Genomic DNA, 23,901 nt, shown 5'->3' on the forward strand with positions numbered 1-23,901 from the left:
ACACTCCCACAGAAGGAGAAGGAACTCAGACGACGAAAATAGAGCCGTAGGAGTAGTGTTAGAGGCGGTTCATGTCACGACCACTACGAGTAAAAAAGTGAAGCGGGGACCGAAAAAAAATAGGATGTCTGAAGCAAAGGAAGAGAAGGAGAGAAAGAAAGAAGAATGAAAAGGAAAAGTCGAGAGGATAAACAGAAAAATAAGAGAGGAAAGAATGAGAGAAGGAAAGAATGAGAAAGGAGGAAAAAAACAAAGGGAAGGAACGAAAGAAAGAGACAGGAACAAAAGAAAGAAAGAAAGGATAAAACAAAACCGAAGCCAAATCCACCACTATCCCCCTTCCACGCGCACACACACACACACACACACACACACATACGACCCTCCACCCTTCCCCACACACTTAAAACAAACAAGGGCATACACACACACACGCACACACACACACACAGCCCAACAAAAACAGGTGACCCTTCCTCCTTTCCCTTCTCCTCCCTGCTTCTCCTTCTTTCTCTCCCCTCTGCTTTACCCCGCCTCCCTCCTTCTCCCTCTCACCTGAGCCAACGCTGGAGCCCTCTTTGGTCCAGGTAACAGCCACGGGGTGAGGCACGGCCACCACCCCACACCGCAGCACCGCCGGCTCCCCCTCGGGCACCGCCACCACCGCCTGGGCCTTGATTAGCGGCGGGCCCCTCAGCCGAAGATGGACGCGGCCCTCGAGCGGAGCAAAGCCGGGACTACGCGCCGAGCAGATGTAGAGACCCGAGCTGGCTGTCGAGGCCGAGACGGTGAGCTCCGGCCCGCGACCCACGATCTGGAGGGGGAGAAAATGCGATGAGACTAAGAGAAAGAAGGGTGGGAGAGAAATGGGAGGGGAAGGGAAAGAGAGAAAGCGAATCCACGCGACCTACGATCTGGAGAGGTAGGAAAGGCGCTTAGACTGAGCTAATACAAATAGAGAATGATTAGAGAGGCTTTAGTACAGGTGAGAGAATGTTTTATGTAGTAAGAAAGGGATTAAAAACAGAACACCTACTGACCCCAATGAAAGGCAATGAAATAAATGGAAGAAGGGATTGAAGACGGATCAGCTTATGGATTATAGATTGCTGGATTTAAAAATACGAAGAAAAGAAAAGTCCACGAAGAATAAGACGGAGATTGAAAACACGAGACCTACTGACCCCAATAAAAGGCGATGCAATAAGTGAAAGAAAAGATTAGAAACGGATTAGCTTATGAAAGTATAGAGAAGGGAAGACTTCAGACTGCGAGTAGGAGTATATTGTAGTTTGTGATAAGATAGAGATAGGAAACAGAAAGACCTACTGACCACAATGAAAGGCGATGCAATAAATGAAACAAAGGGATTTATAACAATGGATTAAGGATGGATTAGCTTATGAGAGTGGAGGAGGGCCTGTAGATAGCTAGACTTCAGAGTAGCTACGGACAAAGGGGAGACTGATCTATAATGAACGAAGCAGGGATGAGAGAAAACGAGGGTCATTCTAACCCTAAGGAATACCGATGAAACGAATGAAACAACCGATAAATGACGAATAAGCTAATGAGAGTAGAAAACGGGGGACCTTAGCGTAGAAGGGGAGACTCCTGTATAATCTATGAGAGGGAAAGGTAGAGAGAGATGATTGATGGGAGAGAGCGAGAGAGAGAGAAAGAGCAGAAACATGAACCCAGCGAACGAGGAGCCACGAGAAGAGGAGTAAGAGGATGATGACTAAGGCAGAAGGGGAGAGTGATAAATATAGTGGATGAGAGAGAGGAGAGAAAGATGGCCGAGAGAGGGAAAACTACAGAGGTGAATGAACTAAAAGAGGAGGAGGAGGAGGAGGAGGAGGAGGAGGAAACGGAAACATGGAGGGATTAAAAATAGAATTAGACAAAAGGAAAGAGAAGAAGATCAAGATGGATTAATGCGACAAGGAAGTGAATAAACGAAGAGAGGACGAAGAAGGATAAGGAGAAGGAGGAAGAAGGAAGTAAAAGCAAAATGGAAACATGGAAAGATGGAACGCGAGATTAGACGGAAGGAAAGAGAAGAAATGAGAGAGATGAATTGAACGAGGAAGTGAATGAAGACGAAGAAGGATAAACCAGATAGAAAATAAGAAAAACATACGAAAGAAAAAGAGAAAAAAAGGAAGTCGTAGGAGGAGCAGGACGAGGAGGAGGAAAGAGATACCGGAAACAAAGACACAGAGAAAAATAATCATAAGAAACGAGAAAAAGAGGGCGATGAAGAAGAAGAAGAAAGATAAACTGGATGAAAGCAGAGAGAAAGAAGACGAAGAAGGAGGAAGAAGGAGAAGGAGGAATCAGAGAGCAATAATACAACAGAGAAAAGGAAAGAAAAGAAGAGAAAAGAACAACCAAACGTAGATAATGAAGACGAAAACAACGAAAAAAGAGACAAAGAAAGAAAGAGAGAAAACAGAACCAAAGACACAAACAAACAAACGAAGAAGAAGAAGTTGATGAAGACGCAGACGATGACAATGAAGACAACTAAACATGAGAGCGAGAAGATGAGGCGCTTATCTGACACGTAACATCCCGCAGCAGAAGGTGAACATGATCATTACCGAGTCGTGACCTGCCAATTAGAAAACGAGGAGCGGGACGGAAGGCTGCAGGGGGTACGAATATAAAACTTTTTTCAATCTAGAGAAGTGATTGATGGCGGCCGATGAAGAGCAGGAGAGCGTATTAGGGCGTCCGTCAGGGAAATGGAGTGGAGAGAAGGAGAGGGAGGGAGAGATGGAGTAAAAGGGAGGAGTTAAGAGACGGAGGAAAGGAAACGGAGTGGAGAAGAAGAGAGGGAGAGGGAGAGAACTGAGAGGTAGAGTAGAAGTGACGAAGGAAAGGAAATGGAGTGGAGAGAGAGAGAGAGGGGGAGAGAGAAATGAGAAGTAGAAGTAGAAATGAGGGACTAAAGAAGGAGGAAGGAAAGAAACGGAAAGGAAAGGAAAAAAGGAAGGAAAACAAGAGTACCAGAGTAGTAGAAAGAATAAAATAGAAGCGATACATTAACATAGACGCTGGAAAACAATACAAAGAAGAGTGCATCCTTACCTTTGAGTGGTGGGAGCGCGTCCAGATGATCTCCGGCGGCGGGTTAGCGTCCACCCTGCACCGGAGCGTCACCACCTTGCCGGGCTCCGACGACTGGCTGCTCGGCGCCGACACGAACAGCGGCGCGTCTGGAGGAGGGAAGAGACGCAGAGAATTAGTTATTGTGAAGGAAACGAGAGGAAGCACTTAATTATTAAAGGTGAAACAGGTGAAACAGCAGTTCTGGGGGATGGAAGAGACGCAGAGGGTTGCGTATTATGAAGGAAACGAGAGGAAACACCTGATTATTAAAGGTGAAACAGGTGAAAAAGAAAGGTAGAGGCTATTATTGCCAGGTGAAAGACTAGAATGGAAGAACTTTTTTATTTACAAGAGGAAAATCAATGTAGTAGTTACTGTTAACGGGGAAAAGAAGCAAAAACAAAAGAAAAACAGAATCAAGAATTGGGCGAAAGAGAGTAATAGTTAAAATAAAAAGAAGATGAGCGTAAATGAAAGTAAAAAAACAACAACAGGAATAAAAAAAAACGAACTCAGACTACATATAAACTAAAGGATAAAGAATATAGAGAATTTATAAAGAAAAACATTCCTTCTCTACCTCTAACTCTCCTTCTCATTCTCCTTTTACCATTTCTTCTTCTCCACTTTCTCCTCCTTCACCACCTCCTCCTCCTCCTCTTTATCCTCCTCCATCACCTCTTTCTCTTCCTCCTCCTCCTCCTCCTCTTCAAGATAAGACCTACACGCTACATACAGGTTGAAACTCCTCCAGATACGGACAACAAAAACATCGGGTCTATAAATATTCAAAAACAACCTAAAAAAACATAAAAGGAAAGAGAGAGAGAGAGAGAGAGAGTCCAACCAACCACGACAGATCTGACCTTCGGGAGGGAGAGAGAGGGAGGGATGGAGGTAAACTAGACAGGAGGAAGGGAAGGTGAGTGGGAGGAATGGAGATAAGAAGAGGAGGAGGAGGAGGAAGAGGAGGAAGATCGATAAGAAAGAAGAAGGAGGAGTGGGAGAAAGGAAGAGAGGAGGAGGAGGAGGGATAAGAGAATAAAAGAAGAAGGAGATGAGAGGGAAATGGGGTGTGAAGAGCCAGAAATGGAGGAGAAAGAGGAAGAGGAGGAGGAGGAGGAGGAGGAGGAGGAGGAGGAGATTGAAGAAATGAATGGAAAAGAGGAGATGGAAGGGAAAAGAATGAGAAGGGGAAGAGCAAAGAAAAGTAAAATAAAGAGGAAGAAAATGAAGCCATGGGGGAAGGAAAGAACAAAGAGAAAAAGAAAGAACATAAAGAGAAAGAGAAGGAGGAGGAAGAGATCGATGAAGGGAAAGAAAGGAAAGAAAAGAAGACATAGGAAAAAAGGAGGATAGAAAAGACTGATGAAAAGTATAAAGAAGAAGAAGAAGAAGAGGCAAAATAATGAGAAGCAGGAGGAAGAGGATGAGGAGGAAGAGGAAGAAGAGGAAAGGAAAAGATCAGAAAGAAACGAAAAACAAAGAGAAAGAGAAGGATGAAAAGAAAGAAGAGAAGCAAGAGGAAGAAGAGGAAGAGGAAGAGGAAGAGGAAGAGAACACAAGCCGACCATCTCAAACACTCGGGCGAAAAGTTTCAAGGTAATTTTTTTCACACGCGACTTTTTTTTCCCCGTGAACATTCTCGCGCGGAAGACTGACCGACTAAGGGAATCTATAAACCTTGCCTAAAGAGGAGGAGGAAGACGTGAAGGAGGAGGAGGAGGAGGAGAAGAAGGAGGAGGAGGAGGAGGAAGTGTGTGTGGTGAAACGAGATTGAGGAAGAGAAAGGGAAGGAAGAGGAAGACTAGGAGGAGAAAGAGGAGGAGGAGGAAGAGGAAGAGAGGAGGAGAATTAGATTAGAGTCATTTTATAGGAACCAGGAATTTAAAATGACCGAAATAAATAGAAATAGCTGTCAGTCTCTCTCTCTCAAAAAAAAAGATTAGTCCAAGTTAAGAGTCAATTTTAATACTAATTCTCTCTCTCTCTCTCTTTCTTTCTCTCCTCTGTACAAATGAGTCTTTTTTTTCTTTTTTTTCTCTCTCAGGCTTCCTTTCTTTCCCTCCCTCTCTTTCGTTTCCCTCCAATTCGTCAGCTTCCTCTTAATTCTCCTTTTTTTTCTCTCTTCCTTTTTCCCTTCTTCCGTTCTTTCTTTCTTTCTCTCTTTCTTTCTTTCTTTCTTTCTTTCTTTCTTTATTTATTTCCTCTTTGTTTCCTTTCTCTCCCTCTTTCTTTCCTCTTTCTTTCCTCTCTCTCTCCTCCTCCCTCTTTTTTTCTCTCTCCCAAGTACAAATGAGTCTTTCTTTCCCTTCAGTTCCCGTCTAATAACTCTCCCAATTCGTCAGTTTCCTCTTGATTTTCCTCTTGATTCTCCTCTTGACCGCCGCCTCGAGGGTAGGGTAAGAGGATTATGCTTTTTGTATCCTTCTTCTTCCGACTCTTGGCTTTCCTTCCACACGAACCAGGACTCAAGAGGCAAGGCCGCCGTTGCAGGCCCAATGGTGCGGAAGGGAGGGAAAGAAGGAGGAGGAAGAGGAAGGAGAGGGAGAGGGAAGGGAGAGAAAAGAGTGGGAGCTTGAGGGAGAAGGAGAAAGAGGAGGGGTGGCAAGAGAAAGGGAGGGAAAGGAGTAGAGCAGGAGGGAAAAGGAGGAAGACGAAGGGAGGGAAGAGAAGGAGAGACAACCAGAGGGAGGAGGAGAAAATGAGAAGGGAAGATAAAGAAGAAGTAAGGGAGGGAAAGGACTGAGAACTGGAGGTTAGGAGGAGAGAGAGAGAGAGAGGAGGAGAAAGAGAAGGATAGGAGGGAAGGAACGGAATGAGGGAAGAGGAGAAAGAGGAAGAGACAGAGGGAGGAATGAAGGGAAGGAAGAGGTAGGAGAAAGAGGGAGGGAGGAAATGAGAAAGGAGAATAGGAAGGATAGAAAGGAGTGCAGACGGAAGGTAGGAAGAAGGAAGGACAAGGAAGTATGGAGGAAAAAGAGGAAAGGAAGGAAGGAAGAGAGGGAGTAAAATGCGTAGGAGTCGGAGTGAATCAAGATCGTAAGCATGTATCGACCTCAAGGAGAACACGTGAGGGAGGGAGAGAAAAGGAAGATAAAGGGACATAAATTACGGAGGCGAGGAGTGAAAGGCAGGAGGGAGGGAGGGAGGGAGAGAGAAAAGAACACACACACACACACACACACACACACACACACACACAAGGACAAGACCCACATCATAAAGCGAGAATCCCCAAAAACACACAAAAAAATCCAAAAAAACACCATAAAAACACCAAAAAAACAGATTAAATGAGAGAGAGAGAGAGAGAGAGAGAGAGAGAGAGAGAGAGAGAGAGAGAGAGAGCGCAAGGCGTCGAGGGTTTTTGGTAGTGGGCCCAAGTCTCGAATTGTCCTCAGAATTATGGCGCACATCTCAGCCGGGCACTTAACACACCTGGTCGGCCCCATCAGGAGATTACCCGCCGCCTCTGCTCTTACCGGAATTAACAATACCCCTTTGGCTCCTTCGTCGGGTTAGGTGCCATTGCGACCTTCTTTTCTATACGGGAGTTGAGGGGGGGCACGTGGCGTTTGTTTTGGGGATGGGTGAAGTTAGGTTGGTTTGGGGTGAAGTGGGCTAAGTTTGGTTGGGGTTGGTTTTGTCTGGGTTGGGGTTGGGTTGGGTTGGGTTCGTTTGGGTTAGGTTAGGTTAGGTATAGGTTTGGTATAGTATGGTTTGGGTTGGGTCCTCTCTCTCTCTTATTGTCTCTCTCTCTCTCTCTCTCTCTCTCTCTCTCTCTCTTGCTCTCTCGTTCTTGCTCTTTCTTCTTACTTGACATGGCGTTGTCAGCAATTTCTCTCACACCCACCCTTTTTCTCTCTCTCGTGAGTATCAAATTCAGGGAATGAAATTAATGTGAAAGTTGCGTGCAGGAATGTCGAGAACCCGGGAAAGGGAGCGAGGGGGCGGCGGGCGTCCAGCGCTGCGGCGGCGCCCCCCAAAATTATGAATGTCCTTATTTATTTCCGTGTAATTCCCGGTAACCTGCTGCTGTGAACGGTCCGCGAGGGTGGCACGTGTGGAGGCGGTGACCGTGGGCGTGTTAACAGTGTGTGGCGTCATTAGAAAGGGCATACATGTGAGTTAAATGTCTTTTCTTATCTATTTATCTTAGAGCACGAGTCGAGGTGAGTCCATGAACACGATCCAAGTGGGTGTAGGTGTGTTCAGGATTATTGTTAGCATAGAGAAAGCAGCTGTTTGACTTCCCTTCTCTTGTTTTCGAGGAATCAAACATTACTATTCAATGCCAAGACCAGCACTCTGTTCGTTGTGTTTCTCTGTCCAGGGTTATGTCCATAGTTACTGACGTAAGGACTATTAAGTTCAGATTTTCTTTAGTACCATAATTCTAAACTAAGGTAGGAGGCCGTGCGTGTATCTTTATTTATTTACTAATTCATTTTACTTTTTTTTACACTAAAGGAGACAGCTCAAGGGCAAAACAAATAATAAACAAGAAAATCCACTGCAAAAGTTTGTGTTGATAAAGTTCTTAACGTAAAGGAACAAGCTCACCCGCCTTATATTTTTTCTTAAGTTTGCGATGATAAAGTTCTAAGCGTGAAGGAAGAAGCTCACTCCCTTATACTTTTCTTAAGACGAATCAAACGCGTGTGAGTGTAAACCACCGCCAATACACTCAGGGCGGGAAAGAAAGGCGGCGGGGCGGTGCATTCTCCTGCTTAAAATTCGTGTTTACTGCTGCTGGGGCCATTAGCAGAATCAGGCAGGTGAGTCAAACAGGTAACCCGGAATTCTCACCACCAAACCTTTTCCGCCCCACACGTTAAGATGGCAAAGGAAAAGAAGACTTGTAAACCATCACCGCCACCACCACAACCACCACCACCGCCACCACTAGCGCCACAGTCATTAACTTCCCTTGGCGTGAAGCACAGGTAAAGCTTTCCAGGTATTAATGAACAATAGCTTCATAGGAAAGGTAAGGTGTGTGTGTGTGTGTGTGTGTGTGTGTGTGTGTGTGTGTGTGTGTGTGTGTGTGTGTTAGTGTGTGTTTTCTTCGTTACATTTCGTTCACATTAGCTTGACGTACAGTGCCCATCCCGGAGGAGGAGGAGGAGGAGGAGGAGGAAGAAGAGCAAGAAGAATGATGAGAAGAAAAAAGCGAAAAAACAAGAAAATATAATAGAAAAGATAATAATAAAAACAATAATAATAAGAAGCAGACAACAATACCAACTCACTAACACAGCCACCAAACGCCACCATCACAGCCACCAACAACAACAACAGACAGCACTCACATCGCACGTTGAGGGACTGGGTCTTGCGCGAGGTGCCCACGGAGTTGGTCACCTCGCAGGCCACGGGGACGGCGTTGTCGGCGCGCGAGAGCAGCCCCAGCGGGAGGGTTGGCCCCTGCTCGCCCGCCACCTCCGACCCGCCGCGAAACCACCTATAGGTCAGCTCCGTCGGGTTGGCCTCCACGCGGCAGGTCACGGAAGCCTCCACGCCCTCTGAGAGCTCTTCTGTAGGGAGTGAAAAAGGGGACGGTGAGGTAGGGTTTGTTTCTGCTAATATTAATGGTAATACTGGTACTAATGCTGATATTAATACTGATACTAATACCAATACTAATACTGATACCAATACAACAACTACTAAGCCAATGCTAATACTAATACCAATACTAATACCAATACCAATACTAATACCAATACTAATACTAATATCAATACTAATACCAATACCAATACCAATACTACTAATAATACCAATACTAATACGAATACCAATACTAATATAATAACAACCTCTTCTTCTACTACTACTACTACTACTACTACTACTACTACTACTCAATATTTTCTTCGTGTTATTATTATTACCATCATTATTATTGTTATTGTTTTTATTACTCGTTCGTTTCCTCTTCCCTTTGTATCAGCAATTATCATAATGGGTGTTTTTTAATTCCTTTTTCATTGGAATTATTTATTTTTTCCTCATTCCTCTTTATCTTCATCTGTTCTCAGCAAAGACCATCACGAAGGGAGTGTTTTTTTTATTGTTTTTTTTATTATCATTGTCTGTTTGTGCTGTCATTCCTTTTTTTTCTTTTTTCATCAGTTATCTTCATCTATGTTTATTTTTTCCATCATTTTCTAATTGGATCTAATTCGTTATATTCATACTTTTACTACTGGCAATCTCAGTGTTTTTTCTTATTAGTTGCACGAGGGATATTACTTGTTTTTTTTTATGTTGATTTCCTTCTAAGTGATTAATTTCTCCGCTGTTAAGACCATGACAGATTTCAGTGTTTGGTTGAGTTGTTTTTTAGGTTAGCGTGGATTTTCTTTAAAGGAGAGAGACAGAATGGGACGGCGTTACAATCTCCTTACAGTCATTCTTATTGTTTTCCAAGTTAAGTTCACACGGGGAGAGCTCAACGTAAAGTGTTGTCGTCTAGTTATTCTGAGCTGCGCGCTGGTCAGATTTACGCAGAAAGACGGAAAAGGGAAGAGAAGTTTGAAATGTATCGCGGCTGTCCATCTTCGTGTTCTAATCAATAAGACGATAATTCTTTGTAACGTGTTTTGCTATGCTATTTTGAGATGATCTGGTTTTGTATACGTAGAATAACGCAGACGGTCTTGCGGTGTTTTTTTCTCTTTCTGTCTCTCTCTCTATATATACACATAATGGACGTCTGGCTCAGCGGTAGATAAGAGCTTCTGAATACAAAGAAAAACGTAACCATGCCTCGTTTTCTATATTTAGTCGGCAGCCGAGTAAGGAAAGACACGGATTTCTCCCTAACAATCACATGGAAATAATGATGTAAGAAGACGTATTATGAAAACTTTTTAGGGGTTCGCTGTTTCCAAAGGCCGAGGGATGGATTCAATCAGACAGGTAAATAATACGAAGGGGAAACCGTGAGTACCTGATAGCTAGTACCTGGAAGTAGAAAGCTGAGGGAAGGCAAGGTAGGTGAGGTAGGAAGGAAAGGGCTTAGGAAATAACGACTTCTCTCCAGGTAAGCCGATGGCAGGTGAGTTTGATCTATTGGCGAGGAAGGTAAGGAGAGGTAGGAAGAAGGTGTGCGAATGGAAATTATAGGTAATGTAGGAAGGATGTCAGTGCCTAGATGTCAGTACCTGGATATCAGTACCTGGATGTGAGGACCTGGATGTGAGTACCTGGATGTGAGTACCTGGATGTGAGTACCTGGATGTGACTACCTGGATATTAATACCTGGATGTGAGTACCTGGATGTCAGTCCCTGGATGTGTGCCTAAAAAAAGAAGGGAAAAAAAAGCCTCTCCTCTGCTGAAAATACCTTCGCCGTAATAAGGGAGCGGAATCTGATTCTAAGAAGATCTTGAAATAATAGAAGAAGCTGAGCTGCCTCTTGGCCTCTTCTGGAAATTTATATTTCTTCCGAGGAGAATGGATTTTTATTTTTATCTAGCTTTCTTTACCTGACAGAACCGATGAAATTATGTAAGAAAGAAACGAAATAATGTAAAAAGTGAAAGAAAACCAAGAGGAACTAAATCAATAGGCCTTTAGTGTATCTTTTTTCATCCCAATCTTCCTTTCCTCTTTAATCTCTGTTCCATTGTCTTCTTCCCATCTACAGTATTACACTACCTTAGAAGAATAACATGTTTTCTAAGCTTTATAATTCCTAACTTACCTGTCTACCTTACCTTCCCTCACGTTTCCTTACCTGCCTACCCTTCTTTACCTTCATTTACCACTAGATCAACACTACACCTATCATGAACGTACCTGGAGAGAAAAATAGTCAAGTTGGCCCCTAAGGAAAAGTATAATCTATTTTCCAAGCCTTTTCCTTCACCAACAGCTCAAAACAACGCTTGCAATCAACTTACCAGAGGAAAAACACCCTATTTCCTTCACCTTTGCCCTCACTCTTAACAGTAGATGCATAAAACACCTCCAATCAACCTACCTGGCGAGAAATCAAGCTGGACCTCTGGCGGGTACTCCACATTGAGGCGGACCTTGGCGTCGAGGGGCGTGTGGAGGGCGGGGTTGTGCGTGAGGCAGGTGAAGGTGCGGGCGTGGTGGTGGCGCGTGGGTGTGAAGGTGAGCGTGGCCTGGGCGTTCACCCTCTTCCCGTCCTCCATCTGTTCTTGTGTGTGGGTGACCCCCTTGTGGATGACCGCGCCCGTGCCATCCAGCCATTGTATCTGTGGGGGGGGGTGACGGAGGGGGTGAGGGGAGAGAATGGGTGACGGAGGGGGTGAGGGGAGAGAATGGGTGACGGAGGGGGTGAGGGGAGAGAAGGGGTGACGGTGGGGGGTTGTGTGTGTGTGTGTGTGTGTGTGTGTGTGTGTGTGTGTGTGTGTGTGTGTGTGTGTGTGTGTGTGTGTGAGTGTGTGTGTGTTCTACTTCTACTACTACTACTACAACTACAACTACAACTCCTCCTCCTCCTCCTCCTCCTACTACTACTACTACTACTACTACTACTAACCCTGATAAATGTTTAATAATGAAGCCGTAATGGACCTTCTTTTAACCAGGGAATAGATAATAATTTGGACACTAATATCTTTGCCTACATTAATATCCTCCTCCTCCTCCTCCTCCTCCTCCTCCTCCTCCTCCTCCTCGCCCCCTCAAAAAATGTGTAACTAATTTCCACGCTTTTTTCCATCTGGTTTTATGAGAGGGGAGTGAGCGAGGCCTTTTACTGCGAGTTATTTTTCGGGCCGTTGACAAAGTTAGTATTTTTATCTATGACTAATGTGCAATTCATCACGACTTATTTTTCGGCCTACATTATTTACCCCCAGTCTGATGCCTATGGGAACGCGCGCGCACACACACACACACACACACACACACACAGTATCAAGGCAATAATTCGTTAGAGCAATTGACGTGTGTGTGTGTGTGTGTGTGTGTGTGTGTGTGTGTGTGTGTGTGTGTGTGTGTGTGTGTGTGTGTGTGTGTTTGTGACGTTCAGTGCAATTATGTTAGGAGAAATTACGTTTGTAGCGATAATAATAATAATAATAATAATAATAATAATAATAATAATAATAATAATAATAATAATAATAATAATAATAATAATAATAATAATAATAATAATAATAATAATAATAATAATAATAATAATAATAATAATAATAATGTGATGTGGTTTATGTGTGTGGAGTTTAATGTAGAAAAACGTGAATAAGATGATGATAGACAAAATTTATTAAAAGGACAAGTGAGTTAATTCCACGAGATGATTCAACTTGATTAGTAAAAGAGGATGCGAATTTCTTGTTAATGAGAAAACTAAATATGTTTGATAGAAAATTAACAAACAAACAAACAAACATACAAATTATTCCCTCCTTCCCCTCTCTCTTTCTCTCCTCTTCCTTCCTTTCTTTATCTTTTACTCTTCTTCTTCTTCCTCCTCCTCTTTTTCTCTATTTTTCACTCTTCAATTAGTTCCTTCTTTCACTCTCTTCCTATCTTCCTTCTTTCTTTTTTCCTTCCTCTTTCCTTCCTCCTCTTCCTCCTTCATTCATCTCTCACCTTCAAATTACTCGATTTTTTCCTTCTCTTTCTTTCTCTCCTTCCTCTTCCTTCCTCCTCGTTCACTCCTCTTGATCTTCCTTCTTCTTTCCTCTTCATCTCTAACACTCAGATTATTTCCTTTTTTTTCTTTGTTTTTCTCCTCCTTCCTCTTAATCCTTCCTTCCTCATTCATTCCTCTTACTTCTCCTCCTTGTCTGTTTTTCCTCCTCTTTTTTTTCTCTCCTTTCTCTTCCTTCCTCTCTCGTTTACTCCTTTTCCTCCTCCTCCTCCTCGTTTGCTCTTCCTCCATCTCTCTCTCTCTCTCTCTCTCTCTCTCTCTCTCTCTCTCTCTCATCTCCCTTAACTAATTCAATTACTCTCCCTCATTCCATAGCCCTGCCTTCTCCTCCCTTCTCTCCCTCTTCCTCTCTCTCTTTAACACCTCTCCTCATCCTCTCTCTCCTTCACTTTTATCTCTTATCTCCCTTTCTCCTCTTCTTCCTAATTTGCCTCTTGCCATTTGTCTTTCTCTTTTTCTCTTTTTTTTTCATTTCGTCTTTGTTGTATTGTCGTATCTTCTCATTATCTTCATTATCTTAATTTCTCTTCTTCTTCCTCATTCTCCTATATGCCTAATTTGCTTCCCTTATGATCCCTCTACCTCCCTTCTCGCTATCTATCTCTTTCTATCTATTTATCTTATTTATTCCTCTTTACTTTTCTATGTGTTAATCTTTTTTGTCTTTCTTTTTTTCCTGTGTACATCTCTGAATCTATTTTTTTCTGTTTTTTTTCTTTCTTTCATTATTTTCGTTTATTTTATTTGGTTTCATTCATTCACTTACTGATTTTCATTCATTCGTACATTCATTCAATCTTTTTTTTCATTCAGTCTCTTCCTCTCATTCATTATTTCTTTCATTTTTCCATTCTTTCTTTCTTATCTTTCATTCTCTCTGTATCTCTCTACTTCTTTCTATCTATCCATCTGTCTATTCCTCTCTCTCTCTCTCTCTCTCCCTCACCTCCGGGGCCGGCCTCCCCCCTTTGCTGGCGCAGGTGAGCGTGAGCGGCACCCCAGCTGTGGCCACGGGAGGCTGGGTCACGGAGGGCCTGTCGGGCGGCGCGAAGACGGTGAGGCGAGCCACCTGGGACCGCAAGGGAAGCTCCGTCGCCGAGGCCACCTGACACTGGTATTCGGCGTCATCCTCGAGGTGCACCGGGGAGATCCTGAGGCTGAAGTCGCCCTCCTCGTCCGACCCGATCATGGAGTACCTAAGGGAGAGAAAAGAGAAATGAAGTAACAACGTGTGTGATGTGATGTATATATTGAAGACTGAGAGAGAAGTGAAGAGAGATGGAGGGAGAGAATGTGAAGATGAAGTCACCCTCTCCTTTCGAATATCTGAAGAAGTGGAGGGCAAGAAACAATAAGAAAAGTGTTAAAAGGTGACCATCTTATATATTTACATTGAAAGTAAAAGTAAGAGAGAGAAATAAATAGTTAAAAGGTGAGTATTTTTGTGTTTGGGGTTTATATTGAAGGGAAAAGTCAGACTGAGAGAGAGAAGGAGAGAACGTGGAAGAGTATATCATCTGAATTTTATAATGATAGAAATAATAATAGTAATAATGAAATATTTGTCGGGGTAAAGAGAAATAGAGTTAAAACGTGTTTGTGCATGTGATGTTTTGCATTATGGAGTTTATATAAAAGAGATAGAGACGAAAAACGAGAGACAGGGAACGCGGAAGTATAAAACGCCTGGAACACGTAAGAATAATAATGATAAAATGCTTCTCAGTGTTAGTTTAATTAAGTGGTTTAAGTTCTCAGCTGTCTATAGTTACACGTCCGCCTTGAAACAGGAGAACAGACTCGTAGTAAAGGGCGAGGAAGAGGTGGCAACAGAGGAAGGGAGGAAGGGAGAGTGAGGAAAAATGGGATCAAGAAGGGAGGGAGAGGAGGAGGTGGAGGAGGTGGAGGAGGAGGAGGAGGAGGAGGAAAGAGCGTGAGGATGACCTGAGAGAAAGAGAGAGAGAGAGAGAGAGAGAAAGAGAGAGAGAGAGAGAGAGAGAGAGAGAGAGAGAGAGAGAGAGAGAGAGAGAGAGAGAGAGAGAGAGAGAGAGAGAGAGAGAGAGAGAGAGAGAGAGAGAGAGAGAGAGAGAGAGAGAGAGAGAGAGAGAGAGAGAGAGAGAGAGAGAGAGAGAGAGAGAGAGAGAGAGAGAGAGAGAGAGAGAGAGAGAGAGAGAGAGAGAGAGAGAGAGAGAGAGAGAGAGAGAGAGAGAGAGAGAGAGAGAGAGAGAGAGAGAGAGAGAGAGAGAGAGAGAGAGAGAGAGAGAGAGAGAGAGAGAGAGAGAGAGAGAGAGAGAGAGAGAGAGAGAGAGAGAGAGAGAGAGAGAGAGAGAGAGAGAGAGAGAGAGAGAGAGAGAGAGAGAGAGAGAGAGAGAGAGAGAGAGAGAGAGAGAGAGAGAGAGGGTGAAGAAGCAACAATAGATGAAGAGGGAAAAAGTGGAGAGGAAAGACGTGTTCGGAGGGAAATTTGAGGAGAGAGAGAGAGAGAGGAAGGAAGAGAAAAGAGAGAGAAGTAAGTGAATGGACGAAAGGAACTGGAATGAAGGAGGAGGAGGAGAGAGGAAGAAGGGAGGAAGTGAGGAAAGAGGGAAGGGAGGGAAGGAGGGTTAATGAGGAGGAGGAGGAGGAAGAGGTGGGAATAATGAAGGGTCTGAGGAGAGAAGAGAAAAAGGCAAGGAAGGAAGGAAGGAGGGAAGAGAGAGAATAAATAGATATGAAGGAGAGAAAGAGGAGGAAACTGGAGAGAAAAAGTTAAGACAGTGGCCATTGTTGTTTTTTGAAGGAGAAAGAAAGAAGAAAGAAAGAGAAAGAGGAGGAGAGGGAGGAGGGGAGGAGGAGGAGGAAGACGATGAAGCGGAAGCGAAGACATGAGATGAGAAAGAAGGGAAGAGGAAGACAATGAAAATAAAAGTGGAGGAAACAAAGCAAATAACAATTGAGAAGGAGAAGAAAAAGAAGAAGAGGAGGAAGAAGAGGAAGAAGAAGAGGAAGAAGAAGAGGAAGAAGAAGGAGATAAAAGTTTCCTCCAGTCATTAGGTAAACAAATAAACAAGAGGAAAAGACCTCCCAACACAAACACACGAACACACACACACGCACAGTCGCACACACACACACACACACACACACACACACACACACACACACACACACACACACACACACACACACACACACACATACAAACACAAACACAGCGAGGAAAGGGAAAGAGAAAACAAACAAAGACAGACAATTATAAAAGAGAATATAAAAAGAAAGAAAATAAAAGAAAAAAATGATAGAGAGGAGAAAGAAGGAGAACGAGAAATAAATGAATGATTGAAAGTGAAAGAGAGAGAAAGAGAAATGAAATAGAAAGAAAAATAAGAAAACGTTGAATGAGTGAATGAATGAATGACAAAGATGAAAATAATAAAAAAAGACGGAAAAAGAAAATCAAGTAAAAAAATAATTAAAACACTAATGATTAAGAGAGAAAAGGGGGAGAGAAAAAACAAGTAAACAACATCATTAAAAGAGGATTGCAATTAGTAAGAACAAAAAAGAAAATAAAGCAAAAAAAATGACTAAAGGTTAAGAAGCAAAATATGAAAGAAAAACATCAATGAGGAGAGAGAAGAAAAGAAGGGAGGGAAGAAGAAAGGAAGAAAGGAAGAGGAAAAGGAGAAAAGATGGAAGAGAAGAGGAGATGAAAGGAAGATAGTAAAGAAAACAGAGAAAAGTAAACAAGAAAATAAAAAGAGAAGAGAAATATTGAATAGGGAAAAAGCAGAAAGAAAAACAGATGAAGAAGAGGAGGAAAAGAAATCAATAAACGCGAAAGAAAAGCAGAAAAAAGAGAAAAAGAAGTAATTGAACGAAGGAAAGGAAATGAAAAAAGAAAAAAAACAGGGTGAAGCAAATAACAAAAAAAAAAATTTGAGGAAAAAAGAAAAAGAAAAGAAGGAAGAAAAGCAGAATTAATAAACAAACACACACACACACACACACACACACACACACACACACACACACACACACACACACACACACACACACATGCACACACACACTCATTCTCGGCGTAAGAAACAAGGTTAGCGAAACATTTCAAGCAGGAAAAAGAGAAGAGGAGAAGAGGAGGAGGAGGAGGAGGAGGAGGAGCAAACAGGCAGGTGGGCCGACTTTACCTGAGCTAATCAAGAGGGGGAGGGACGAAAGCAGTAAGAAGACCGCAAAGAGACTAAAATACACACTAAAGAGCGAGAGAGAGAGAGAGAGAGAGAGAGAGAGAGAGAGAGAGAGAGAGAGAGAGAGACCAAAACAGAAATATCTCTCCCCGGGAAATCAATATAGACTACTTCTCTCCTCTATCTTCCTCTTCACTTCATTCCTTCCTTCCCTCCTTCTGTCACTCTCTTTACGAAGGGGATATGAAGTGACTTGGATATGCAGGTAATTTTTTTATTATTATGGAAAACAAAAGAAAAAAATATATATAAGGTAGTGGAGGAATTTAATTAAGTCAATGCTGATTCGAGGCTTTCTTTTATAACTTAACTTTTTTCCATTCACCTTTTTTTTCTATTCTTTCTTTTCGTCTATCTTCCTACTGCCTTCTCCCTTCCTTCTTCTGTCCCTTCCCTCTTTCCTCTCCCTTCTTCCGTTCCTACGTCCTTTCCTCCTTCTTCTTCACCCTCTCTCCTTTCCTCTCCCTTCCTCCATACATTCCTTCAGCCTCTTCCTTCTTAGCCCATTCCCGCCCCTTCCTCCCTTCTGCTGCCCTCTCTGCATCCCTCTCTTTCCCTTCCCTCTTCACTACAACCTCCTTCTATACTTCGCCCTTTCCTTTCTCTTCCTCAGTCTCCTCTTCCTCCCTTCCTCCTCCTTCTTCTCCACTACACAGTCTAATGAGACGCCCCAGGGAGTCAGCTCTCTCCGGAGACATCACACGGATAAAATTTACCTTTGAAACGGCATGCACAAGGGACTCAGATTGGAAAAGGTAAACACACAGAAAAAGAGAGAGGAGATAGAGAGGAGGGGGGGCATATAAGAGAAAGAGAGAGAGAGAGAGAGGATGGGAGGGCAAAGGATGGGAATGGAAAGAATGAGAAGGAAAGGGAAGGGAAGGGAAAGAATGGGAAGGAAAGGGAAGGGACAGGAAGGGAAAGAATGAGAAGGAAAGGTAATGAAAGGGAAAGAATAGGAAGGAAAAGGAAGGGAAGGGAAGGGAAAGAATAGGAAGGAAAGGCAAGGGAAGGAAAAGTATGGGACGAGAAGGAGAAGGATGAAGAAAGAATGGGAGGGAAGGGAAAGGAAAGGAAAGAATGGCAAGGAAGGAAAGGGGAAAGAGTGAAAGGAGGAAGAGATCGAAGGAAGGATAAGAGTAGGAAGAAAAAGAAAGAAGAAAAAGACAGAAAGTAACAAAAAGAGAATGAAAATGAAAGAAAGGAAAGGAGAGAGAGAGAGAGAGAGAGAGAGAGAGAGAGAGAGAGAGAGAGAGAGAGAGAGAGAGAGAGAGAGAGAGAGAGAGAGAGAGAGAGAGAGAGAGAGAGAGAGAGAGAGAGAGAGACAGAGAGAGAGAGAGGAGGGGGGGGAGGGGGTACTTAAAGGTTATATATATGAGGGTTAACAGAGCCAGGGATCCATAGAGAGCGTTATATATTTATTGAAGGGAAGACTCAACCATTCACTCGGTAAGGACGACCCCTCTCTCTCTCTCTCTCTCTCAGCATTATTCATCAACGGTTATTACTCTTAATCTTCCTTTCTTTCTTCTCGAGAGCTCTTCTTTCTCTCTCTTTGTTTCCCAATCTCTCTTTCTCTTTCTCTCTTTTTTTCTGTGTATTTCTGTCTCTCTGTTTGTCTGTGGCTCTGTCTCTGTCTCTCTGTCTCTTTCTCTGTTTTCCTTTGCCTCTTTCTTCCCATTCTTCTTCCTCCTCCTCTTCCCATTATTTTCCCTTTCTTTCTCTTCCTTCTCCTTGTATCATTCTTCCCCTTCCCTTTCTCATCCTCATCCAAATCTTTCCCTTCTCTAACCTTCCTTTCTCATTCCTTGCCCTTCCTTGCATCCCATCCTTCCCATCCTCCTCCTCCTTCTTGTCCCAACCTTTCTCCTTTCTTCCCCTTCTTTCCTCCTCTTTCTCGTCCCCGCCATTCCCTTTCCTCTCATTCCCCTCTTTTGCCGTTCCTTCCCATTCTCTCCTCTCCCTCGCCCTTCCTTCCCATCCTCTCCTCCTCGACCTCCTCCTCGTGCCAAGCAGAAGCGGGTCTAACGCATCAGCAGCCCCGCGAACCCAATATGAAGGCCCATAAAGCGACGCAGCTGCCCAGATAAAACACAACAGGTCACTGATGGCCCCGACACACACTGGATGCGAGGCCCTGACACCACCACCACTACCACCACCACGAAGACCATCACCACCACCACTACGAAGACCATCCGCACCACCAACACTACCACTATCACTACCTCCATCACTACCAGACCCACCATCATCACCATCATCACCTGTAAGGGATTTTTACTTCTTAATCAGCATTCAACACCAGTATCACCACCACCACCACCCGTCAACCACTATCATCACTACTGCCATTGTCAACCACCATCATCACCACCACCAAAATACTAGACCCACCCTCTCTAGACTCCTTCACCACCACTCAGCTCCACCACCACTACCACCAGCACCAGCCTGCAGGACACTTCTTCGGGACCCGCGCGCCAGATGTCTTTTACGGACCCGCTCTCTTACGAAGGATAAACCCCGGGCCGATGTTTTAGCGAGGCTGTGTTGTTTTCGGGGCCTGGGCGGCGTAAGACAGGGATGGACGCTTGGATGCTGTCATTTGAGGGTGTATGATGGCCCTCCCCTCTTTCCTGGCTCACACTTGGCCCGTCCACACATTGGCCCTCCCCTCCTTCCTGGCCCACGCTTGGTCCGTAAACATGATGGCCCTCCCCAGGCTGGGGTATTGGTAAGGGTGGTGGGGGTGGGGGTGGTGGTGGTGGTGGTGAGGGAGATGGTGGTGGTGGTGGACCAGAACCTCAAAAGCCTCAAGACACAGTTAGATGAGAGTAAAAGTCAGTCGCAGAACGAGAAGATTCCAACTACGGTCTCACAGTCCCTCTACAGGCCATCATTACTTCTTCTTAAGGGTTTTAGGAATAGATGTTGTTTTTTGGGTTATTTCATTGCCGCATATACAATATACAGACAGCTTTAGAGACATACAGAAAGGGCATTAGTTTTTTCTTCTTCTTTCTTCCACGGATTACATTGAGATGCTATTTCTTCGAGTATCTGTTTGTTTTAAGAGGGTACACACACACACACACAAAAAAAAAAAAAACTCTTCCCCCTCCCCGAGAAACACACACACTTTCCCTCTTCACTTTCCATTGACGCAAACAGACAGTGCCAATTCCGGGGCCCTCACAAAACACATCCTTCCGAGCTCGTGTATAACTTTCCAGACGTAACTACATCTCCCGAGGCGCGGCTAAAATCTTTCCCGACGCGAGCAAGTCTTTTTCGACACCTGGACATCTTCGGACAGGACGCGGAACTTCAGAAGAGCAGACAACTTTTCGAGAAACTGAGATATCTTATCGACAAAACTCTCCCTCTCTCTGTTAAAAAAAATGCTTACATGTTGGGATTTAGAGCAGAAGTTTTTGATTAATCTGAAAAAGTAGGTTAAAATACATTAAACCATCTCTCTATCTATCTATCTATCTAACTATCTATCTATCTATCTACTTATCTCTTTCCTTACCTCTCAAAGCCCGCGAGGTTCCGATGGGTGCCAAGACCGAAGCCATCTCTGGTCCACTGCACGAGGCCCCTTCTGTTGATCACGCGACACGGCAGCACGGCGGTGGCTCCAAGAACGGCCGTCTGGTGGGAGGGCGTCGTGGCGAAGATCTGGTCACCGTTGCTACTGCTGCTGCCCGCCCGAGCCCCCGCCACGGCCAGTGTCGCCAACCATCCCCACCACCACCACCAGGACCACCGCCACCGTGCCTTCGCCTTCCCCTGCGTCCACGGTCTCATGATGGTCTGTTTGGGGGGAGAAATTGAGGTTAGGTTAGTGATGATGGAGGTAGTAATAGTAGTAGTAGTAATAGTAGTAGTAATAATAATACGAATAAGAATAAGAAGCAGAAGATGAAGAGAAAGAAGATGAAGTAGAAGAAGATTACACACACACACACACACACACACACACACACACACACACACACACACACACACACACACACACACACACACACACACACACACACACACACACTTTTCTTTCTCCCTTCCTTTCCTCCTTTCCTAACCTCTCGTGCTCATCAAATTTACCTCCTCCTCCTCCTCCTCCTCCTGCAGCACCACAGAAGAAGGATAAACAGAATACTTGCCTCCTCCCCTTTGTCCTCTCCTTCAGATAAGAAAAAGGAGGAAGAAAGAAAGAGAAAAGAAGAAAAATAGAGGAAGAACGCCGGCGATTAAGGTGCAAAGAAGAGAAAAAAAAGAGGAGGAGAAACAAATGACAATAGATAAAAGAAAAGAAAGGAAGGGAATGAATGAAGGAAAGAGAGAATGAAAGAAAGAAAGAAAGAAAGTAAAAGAAAGAAAGAAAACGAGAAAACGAAGAGAAGGAAAGAAAGGAAAAATTGCGTGCGAATTGAACATGTAATTTTAAGAACGAGCGTGATAACAATAATAAGAATATGAATACGAATATGAATAAGAAGAAACTTGAACTGAAACGAGAAAGAATAATTATATAAAAAAATAAAAGTAAAAATGAATATATATTTTCATTTAATACCCTCCATTGTCTCCTCCTCCTTCCCCCTCCTCCTCCTCCTCCTCCTCCTCCTGATCTTCTTCCTCCGCCTCCTCCTCCTCCTCCTCATTCACCTCTCCTTTCTCTTCCAGTCTTCCTCTGCCTCCTTCGTCTTTCCTTTCCCTCCTCCTCCTCCTCCTCCTCCTCCTCCTCCTCCTTCGTCTCCGGCTTCAAATTACGTGGACAAACAATGGCTTTGAAAAATATATAATTCATCCCATTTCTCAGCTACAGGTGGGTGGCCATTGTGCGGGAGGAGGAGGAGGAGGAGGAGGAGGTGGTGGTGGTCGTGGTGGTTAAAAGGAGACAGAGGAGGAGAAGAAGGTTGTTGTGGTGCTGGTGGATGAGAGGAAGAGGAGGAAGAAGAGGAGGAGGAGGAGGAAGAGGAGGTTATGGCAGTTGAAGATAAGAAAGAAAAGGGAGAGAAAGAAAAAGATGAGAGATATAAAAAGGAAAAAGAGAAAGAGGAGGAGGCGAATGGAAGATGGAAGAGGAGGAGGAATTGAAAAAAGGAGAAAGAACAGTAGAAGGAAGAGAAAGGAGAGGATAAGGAGGAGGAAAAGGAAGAGGAGGTAGGAGAAGAGGAGGAGGAGGAGGTAGGAGAGAGAGAGAGAGAGAGAGAGAGAGAGAGAGAGAGAGAGAGAGAGAGAGAGAGAGAGAGAGAGAGAGAGAGAGAGAGAGAGAGAGAGAGAGAGAGAGAGAGAGAGAGAGAGAGAGAGAGAGAGAGAGAGAGAGAGAGAGAGAGAGAGAGAGAGAGAGAGAGAGAGAGAGAGAGAGAGAGAGAGAGAGAGAGAGAGAGAGTAGCATATCACCTCCTCTATTTTCTTCCTCTTCGCGTGTTTTCAAAGATCGTCACTAGAGGGCCTCAATCACCCTCGGCTCCCCGCTAACATGACGCTACAAAGGGATCCGATGCTAATAAGGACGCGTTCAAGGGGGATTGGAACCCACTCAGCGCTGCCAGTAAGGGATTGAAGAGTCTGTAGCACGTTGGGATGTAAGCCTTGCAAATGATCTTGTGATATTTTTCTCTATCTACCTATCTATCTATCGACCTCTCTATCTCTATCTATCTCTACCTATCTATCTGGCTATCAATCTATCCATTTATCTATCTATGCAAACTACAGAAAAGGTGAGAAAATGAAGATAATTGACGGAGATTCAGAAATAGATAACATGGGCACAGGAAGAAGATGAGAACCTACAAGAGGATCATATCCCATAAGAACAGGATCAGAACCCACAAGAGAGTCAGCCAGAAGGATTCAACACCATTACCGTGGACAGAAGCTACTTGAAACCACTTATTGGAACGTATAAACCATAAGGGGAACGTGAAATATAACTAAGATGATCCCTCCTCTTCCTTCTTCCTCCTCTTCTTCTCCTCTTCTTCCTCCTCCTCTTCTTAAATCCCTTATCCCAACCAATTATTTTGCACCTGTGGCCTCGTCTATATCTTCGTCAGGTGTATCTTCTCAGGTGAAGGCCAAGCCGCTTAAGGTCGCCCAGGTAAGACAGGTGAGCATAATGAGACGAGTGGCAATTACGTGGCGCAGGTAAGTGAGTGAGTGAGTGAAAGAGTGAGTGAGTGCGTGAGTGAGTGAGTTGTATTGATCGGGTGCTGTCAGTTTCTCGTACGGTTGCAGATTGAGTGAGTGAGTGAGTGAGTGAGTGAGTGAGTGACTGACTGACTGACTGAGTGATTGACTGTTTGATTGACACAAGAAAGAAATGAGCGGGGATAAGGAGGAATGTGGAGAATGGATAAAAAGAAGAGGAGGTGAAGGAGAAAGGAGAGGAGAGATGAGGGAAAAATGGTAGAAGAAGGAAGGGAGGAAGATGCGATGAGAAAGAGATGCTGAAGAAGAAAGAGAGGTAAGAAGAGGAGAAGGAGAGATGGGAGTAAATTAAAATAGAGAAAAGGGGGAGAAGAACAGACTGAAAAGGAAGATACGAAGAAAGGGAAGGAGGGATAAGGAAGAAGAACCATGACAATAGGCAATTAGGAAAAGAAAAATGGGAAAGTAGGATAGATAAAGACAGAATTACGTGGAAAAGAAAGAACCAGTGGAGAGGGTAAAGGAAAATGGGAAAAGGAAAACGAATGAGTATGAAAAAGATGAAAGAAAAAAAAACAAAAAAATAGGAAGAGACAGCAGCAAAAGAGGAAGAGGAGGAAGGGGAGAAAAGATAAAAAGGATGAAAAAAAAGAGAAGAAAAATGAGAAGTGCAATAACATGAGAAAGTAGGTACGAAAAAGAAGAGAAAGAAAAACGAAAATAAAATTACTAGAGGA

At 43.9% G+C, this 23,901-nt stretch overlaps 1 protein-coding gene across 1 annotated transcript in view; it reads right to left on the bottom strand.

Annotated features, from left to right (window-relative positions):
- Positions 1-23,901, bottom strand: part of LOC127008755 (irregular chiasm C-roughest protein-like) — a 113,211-nt gene that overhangs the window by 18,005 nt on the left and 71,305 nt on the right. The window contains exons 2-7 of the mRNA XM_050881121.1: positions 20,535-20,818; positions 13,714-13,963; positions 11,115-11,355; positions 8,433-8,657; positions 3,097-3,224; positions 556-814 (exon numbers count right to left, since the gene is read on the bottom strand). Of these exons, the coding sequence (XP_050737078.1) occupies positions 556-814; positions 3,097-3,224; positions 8,433-8,657; positions 11,115-11,355; positions 13,714-13,963; positions 20,535-20,812 (1,381 nt within the window). The 5' untranslated portion in view covers positions 20,813-20,818. The remainder of the gene's footprint in view (positions 1-555; positions 815-3,096; positions 3,225-8,432; positions 8,658-11,114; positions 11,356-13,713; positions 13,964-20,534; positions 20,819-23,901) is intronic.

This window comes from Eriocheir sinensis, chromosome 38 (assembly GCF_024679095.1).
Source record: "Eriocheir sinensis breed Jianghai 21 chromosome 38, ASM2467909v1, whole genome shotgun sequence".
Classification (NCBI taxonomy): Eukaryota; Metazoa; Arthropoda; class Malacostraca; order Decapoda; family Varunidae; genus Eriocheir; species Eriocheir sinensis.